This window comes from Gastrolobium bilobum, unplaced genomic scaffold (assembly GCF_033153095.1).
Source record: "Gastrolobium bilobum isolate Gb01-03AN ecotype WA unplaced genomic scaffold, APGP_CSIRO_Gbil_v1 utg12137, whole genome shotgun sequence".
Taxonomy (NCBI): Eukaryota; Viridiplantae; Streptophyta; class Magnoliopsida; order Fabales; family Fabaceae; genus Gastrolobium; species Gastrolobium bilobum.
The window spans coordinates 48385-55610 of NW_026898612.1; the positions used below are offsets into that span (position 1 = coordinate 48385).

Here is a 7226-nt window from a genome sequence, read left to right on the forward strand (position 1 = left end):
ACTCGTTACTTTAACTGCTAGGAGGGGGATGCCGAAGGCAGAGCTAGTGATTGGAGTGAAGTCGTAACAAGCTAGCCGTACTGGAACACCACCCTCCTCCGACCAGCAGGTCCCTGAGCACGCGCACAACCACCACCACCACCCTCCTCCAACCAGCAGGGTCCCAAAGCACGCGCATTCAAACCGGTTTCGAACTAGAACCACTTCCGAACCACTTTTGAACCGGTTCCGAACCACTTCCGAACCGGTTTTAAAGAAGAATTTTTTTCTTTTTTCCAACTTTTTGCACTGTGCCAGAAACCATGTTATAGTTATGAAATTTGGCTATACTTATGAGCTTTACATCCTACAATAGCTACTCGATCATAATCAAATTTGATCTTTATTAACCCCCTGCTATTACAAAATCAAGTCACTGCCGCATGTCAAACACATGAAAACAATGGGCCAATCATATCATCCATTACATGTTTTACAACATAAATTGCGTTCTGTACTAAAAACAGAAGATGTTCAACGATTTGCCCTTTATTTGGATATTGTACTTCTTAAATCAGTGCCATATTGAGGCACTGACACGCAAAGAAAAAATAAAATGAGAGCAACTAACTCACAATACATTCAATTTTGTCATATTATCATCTCGAGGAAAAGTGGAATCAGGTCCATTCAAATCACTAATTCTCCTGCATTTAACATTATAAAGATGGAAGAATACAATAAGAAAGCAATTTAATTTTAAAATTATGGTTAACAAAGAAACTTTTATTGATTCAGGAGGATTGCTTCTAGTTGTAGCAATAGCAGCACTGTTATTCTTTATTCCCACACTTTCTGATCTTGATGAAGACAAACCAGACGTCAAGCCAATGTTCTGAAGATTCGCTTTAACAACAGAAGCGGGTCTTGCAAAATGGGAGAAATTCATTATGGTGGAACTATTGCTAGACATAATTGGACCTTGCTTCTCCATCTTTAAGCTTGAAATACCACTTGAGGAAGATGGAATCTGAGTGATTTCCCCACAAGGAGCATGTTGGGTTGTTTTATTTTCACTTGTATCTGATCTAACAGAAGCCAATGATGTTTGACATTGATGTGCTAATGGTGGCCGTTACAACTGACTGGTACTAGCTTTAGGTTCATTGGTCTCAACTTCTCCAGCTGCAGCTAAAGAGTCCTTGGAAAGGATCCCTTGTCCTGAACTTAAATCATGATGTGAAGAGTTTCTTTGAAAGTCCCTAAATATCTGATCACAACTACTTCTTCTATCATGCATAGAAAAGTTATTTAAGGCATGAAGATCATTTATGGTGACCCCAGATAGTTCATCTAAGAAGTGGGAACTATATTCATGTTGCAAAGAATCATCCATTCCATAATTCAACCAAGGTATCACATCTTCATCTTGACTTAAACCCACTTCACCTGAAGGGACCGACATTCTAATATCATTCAATCTAGTATCTAAATCCCCAAACTTACCCATCATCCTTGTATTGTTACCATTAGCATGTCCTACATCTTTTTCTTGACCCCTGGGATTGTGAGATGGAAAACTCTTACAGGTTGGGTTCTTTCTAGCTCTATTGGACAGGCCCTGCATTGAAATCTGGCCATTTTCCCAAACCAGCTCAAAGAAATCATTCTCGGGTCTGCATTAAATCCCACAAAGGAAGTGTTAAAACTAAAAGGATTGACTGTCACCAAGTCGGCTACATCATTTGAGAATAAACATGAAATAGTTACAATTAATTTAGAGCTAAAATAACAGCAAAATTTAAAGCAACTAATGACAATAAAAATAGGAAGCTTACAGTTCTGTCAATGTTGTAAGTCTTGCAAAAGTTTCTGGTAGCTCTATTGGACCTTACAGCCCTTCCAGATGAAGTGAAGCAAATTATAATAGAAGCCTTCACCTTAATAGCAGCTCGTACCTAACAAGTAAAGATTGGAATGTAAGAAGCCCACTTTCAAAGATGAAATAAAATCAACCATCAAGCCAATAAAGCAAACAATAGGCCAAAACTTCTCTCGAAAAAATAAAAGGCAAAATTGTTGAGAGTTTCACTTAGACTTGAAATATCTCATTTGGAACTCGTGATACTTAGGTAAAGAATTTATCTCATAGAAGAACAGATTCATTATTTAATTTGTAACAGTCAGTCTTGAACAATAGATATTAGTACAGGGTAATATACATAGGCAAAGACACCCTAATTGAATGAATGGTATCACCAAGACTGATTTTAAACCATAAGCTTTCTATTGGTCTGCAAAATCAATACTTGAAGTTTTTAACAATTTGTGCCCAAAAGTAAAGCAAAATGGATTATTACACAATAGTCATTCCCATTCATCTTAGCATTCAATAAATGAAAAACTCAAACTGAACACGCAGAATAACACTGAAAAACAGATATTTCAGAGAAATATGTGTGTATTATAGAAAATAAGAAATGAAATTCACTGTAAAATTCTATAATGCCAAAAGAAAGCAGCACAATCACTGAAAGTATAATTTGTTCTGGGCATGCTCCTATCGTTTCCTTGATGAAACTTTCGCTTAAAGTCAAGCAACAACTCTCATCTCACCATTTCAAAGTCATTTTCTGACAACATGGTATATCTTTTTCCATGTTACTCAAAAGAAATAGACATATAAGATATTACCCAAAAGAAAACGATAGAAAATCAAATGGGGTTACCTAGCATAAAAAAGCATGTATGCTCCTTTTGTCAAGACTTTTTCCAATTCAACAGCTGTCACCTGTAAGACAAATAGAAGAGATGGTTAAATGAGTTCTAGGAAACAGTTGTATTGGAAATATCAACAGATAAAACACAGCCTTTGTCCTTATTGATAAAACCACGTCTAAAATATAAGTAGTATAAAATATAATAACTTATAGTTTCCCACCATTAAACCCGACTAAACTTCAAAAAAAAAAAACTAGAACATTGACAGCATTCACGTGTTCTTTGCTTTTTTTCTTTTTTTCTTTTTTGCTTTTCTGGTTTCCCACCATTTTTTTAAGACCAATATCTTCTTCTCTATGATTGTTTCAGACCTAGAACATTGAAAGGGTAAACAAAAAAAAATAAGAAACAGGGAAATTTTCAAAGCAAAGAACACGACACAGCTGTTCATGGAAAAGTTAACATCGCTTATCAACGAATGGTGGCAGGTAGCAGCTTGCAGCTCAATTCCGATCACTAATGTCCAGATTGCAGCTCGAATAGATACTGACCATTGACTATGGTCAATGAGTTAGAGAATTAGGAATCTGTATAGGTACGAGACTGTACAGCTTATAAATATATGAGAAATATAATTGGGATGACATTATATACGGAAAAGAAAAGGAAAAAGTTAGTTCATATAATTACATAGAGTAATAGTGACACTATCAGAGTAATGCTTCCGTAAATTATAATAGATTATGTTGCGCTTAATACCACAAGGTGTTATAACTGACTATGCTTCCTTTCATATGGGCTTTTGGTGTTTACTATGGGCCGATTAATCTTTTGTTCCTCTTGTTGTTTGCATATGATCGCTGAGCTGTTGTTCCCCATTTTCTCAACAATGCGCAAAGTTTTCAATATTTAAACTTTTACAGATGCTCAGCAATACTTACAGCTCATCTCTTGAATAGAACAGAGAGTGAAGTGTTACAATAATTACATCCACTAAATTGACAAGAAAACTAATTTTCTCACACCATAAACCAAGCTTTATGAAAGCAGGCAAATTAATCTGTAAACAATGTTATGGTTGCCACGAATAGAATCTAGACCTACGTTAACAATAAGTATACTTGCAACTTCCAACTGAATACAGATTTTTATCAGTTCAGAACAAAAATGTAATTAAATTTGTCATTAAATCAAATCCGAAGCATTCAACTCTTGAGTCCAAATAGTTACATAGCTCTAGCATTCCACTCATCAAAGCAGTAACAGCTCTTACCTTGATGAATTTTTTTGAATATTTGGAAGGCCACTCATCTCATCCTCATCATTTACAGCAGACCTACATGCACATTTATATCATTACAATAACCAGAGAAGGTACTTATATGAGTGTAATCATTGCAACGAAGTACAATTCAAAGCTGAAGCAGTTCTACACATTGAGACATGGATAATTAGCACAACATCAAATAAACTATTTTGTAAATAGAAGGATAAAATAAGAAATTAACCATTTTGAGGGCACTTCACTTGCATTCTGAAATTAATTCCTGCCAGCAACTTATAACAGAACTTGGATCAAATCATTTTGTTACACTTGTATGCTTCTAACATTAAAATAACTTTTGCATATTAAAATTTACATTTTCATATTATTTCATGAACTTTTAAAATACCAACAATTAGCTGGTGTCCTCTAACTACAGCCACCTATCTTGCAGATTTCAAAATGAAGGTAACATCAAGTGTATAAGGTCCAGCAAATATAAAACTTAAATGAACATTAGGTCTATAAACTGGGGTTCAGCTCAGCATATGAAATGTGTACCTGTCAAAAACATATAACAGCCCTATTAGCCTTACAATTTTTTATACCATGAATTTCCTGCATATATTTCCTATAGTGGTAGAAATGGCAAAACTCAGTCTAAAGCTCAAAACAAGAAAAGCTTGATAATCTATACGCACAAAATCATTTCACACCAATTAATATGAATTAGAGTCTTTTAACACAAAAACCTATCAAAGTATCCTATTTAAATAAGTACTAATAAAAGAAGAAACAGGGAAAATTATAACAAGGGAACTATGGTATTTATAGCATTAGGGTCTTTTTTAATATACAAATATAAATAATTAAAAAAAAAACTTATATTGTCATCCTGACAGCTGCATGATAATCAGAGATTGCATGTTATCAAATCTTTGGAAAATTCAGTATAACTTATCAGAATGTATGCAGTAAAGATAACTAAACCATGCCACAGTGGCCTCACCTTTTATACTTTGTTACAGTCCATGTACCCCAAAAATATCTTTCAACTCAAAAAAAAAAAAAAAAAAAAATCCCCACAAGCTTAGTTGTTTTACTATATATAGATACTCAATCCACATTCCAATGTAACATAGTCTCACCTTAAGAACCATGAAAATCCCACTTTCAACCCTGCAAGTGTTCCATATCTTCAGGCCATGTGCCCCATTCAGGCCATCAAAGCCAATGTCATGGGAAGAGAGTGTTCCATATCAAATGTCGGTTCTTGGTTCATGGTCTTGCCCAGCAAATTCCGGACACTGGCAATTGCAGCAAACAATCTCATGAGTGAGTCAGTGACCAGATCATCACAAATTCAAAATTTATGCAACTTAGATGCATGAGCACAGCAATTTTGGTGAGAATGGAACATCAGTGCTTCTTAGACAAATCAGAAGATTGACTGAATGTATGAGGAATTTTGAGGCATTTGAACTATTTTCTTAACCCATGAGCAAATCTTAAATCCAACCATTCTATATACAATTGAAGTTTTAGACTTTCATCACAATAGAACTCTCTATGCCCCAGTACTTGAGCTAATTTAAGATCCAGAACCTCGATCCAAAATGACTATTAGCTTGGATATGGTCATTGTTAACTTTTCCAGAGGTTGTATTAGTGTAATGGTTGTAAACTAGTAATTCCAAAGTAACATTTAGTACCAAAATTTTATGCAGTATTGAGCAAACAATGAGAATTTAAATCTTTTGTTCAATGGAAGCAGAATCAGGATTTACATAAATCTAGATTATCAGAAGCAATGTCATTCAGCTTGCACAGAATGGTCAACGTGAAAAAGATGCATCAGATAAGCATCTATTACAAGTAATAAATTAATAATGTTATATAAATGCACTATCAACTATCAAGGGTCCACACAAAGAAAATAAGATAACAGGATAACAAGAAAAACAGTAGCAGCAACAACAACAAACACACACAAGAGTACACACAGAGATGCAATAGGACCTTAGTGGCATATTTTCAAGACGTATCCGTTCAACATATAGGTCATCCCCATCTGCTTCAGAGTTAATTTCACTGTCCTGCTTTGCATCTTTTTTATTAAGCAAGCATTTTAGGCATGGCAATTGCTCCACCAGGAAAATAAGGATTATAGTGAAGTCCCTCTCTAATCGAAACACCCAGCAGGAGGGTCACGATAACCGGTTAGAAGGGCAAATAAATACATATAGTTCTGACCATTGTGACGGGCTTTGGTAATAAGACTTAGATCTGGGGGATAAGCTCCTCCATTAGCAAACCTAGCAGCTGATTCATTTGCATATGGCTGAGGAAAACGATCGCTGAGTTTACCAGGGCGGGTAAACATCTCACCCTCATCATTAGGGCCATCAACCACCTCAATCTCAGCTGCCATAGCCTTTACCTCATCTTCTGTATAAGCGACACCAACCAAATCACGGTACGATATCAAAGACATAGAATGGCAGGAAGCACAGACTTGTGTATAAACTTGATGACCACGACGAATCGAACCATGATCATATGAACTGAGGATGCCCTTGTGAGGCCATGGATACATGCCAGGCCATGCTCGGCTTCATCAGCTGATGCTGTTGTTGCAAAACTCAAAATCCCTGACACACCAGCTCCAATTAATGCAAGTGCTCTTAAGGACCTGCTGCCAGTAGAGCCAGCATCATCTTTCTTTGCTATGATGGATGACAAAAAGGAAGGGTTAGTAGAATGAGGCTGGAGTTTCCTCCTCAATAACTGCTGAATAATACCTCCAGCCATCTCAGTCCACAGAAATGGAAGCGAAGACGAAGCTTGAATGGTCAAAGGGCACAATAGCTCTGCACCCATTGCGTTTTTATGTCCCACATCGACAAGCTTTCAAAACTTTTAGTGTTTATATACTCTGACAACGCCTTACGATTAACAAGTATTGCGGTGTTGGAAAAGTATTTGATCGTGATTATGCGTTTAGCAGCCAGAGACGTGCTTAACAGCTATGTGTGTTGCTAACCGCAACCGCCGTCTCTGATTGCTCTGGCTGCCTTATCAGAGCAGCGACGCAGAAAACTTCATGAACCTCCAACAAACCGCATTGGTTTGTGGCTTAAACCATTACTTTTTTCCAAATTTTTTGCTTTTTAAAAGTTGAAACCAATCCAAAATGTGACATTTTTCCCAAAAATAAATAAATTACATAGCTCTTGAAGTGAAACTCAAATGAAAAAAGAAA

General features: G+C 36.1%; 1 protein-coding gene and 1 pseudogene across 1 annotated transcript; both read right to left on the bottom strand.

Moving 5' to 3' along the window:
• Window positions 1-268: 268 nt before the first annotated feature.
• LOC133317619 (transcription factor PIF3-like) lies at window positions 269-2622 on the bottom strand (the record flags this gene model as incomplete). Its single annotated transcript, XM_061519475.1, has 5 exons — window positions 2596-2622; window positions 1870-1937; window positions 1147-1655; window positions 856-1116; window positions 269-288 (listed from the first exon to the last, which is right to left on the bottom strand). Coding segments are annotated over exons 1-5 (885 nt in total), but the record flags the coding sequence as incomplete, so codon positions are not given.
• Window positions 2623-4938: 2316 nt separating this feature from the next.
• On the bottom strand, window positions 4939-7103 carry LOC133317617 (cytochrome c1 1, heme protein, mitochondrial-like; annotated as a pseudogene).
• Window positions 7104-7226: the final 123 nt, after the last annotated feature.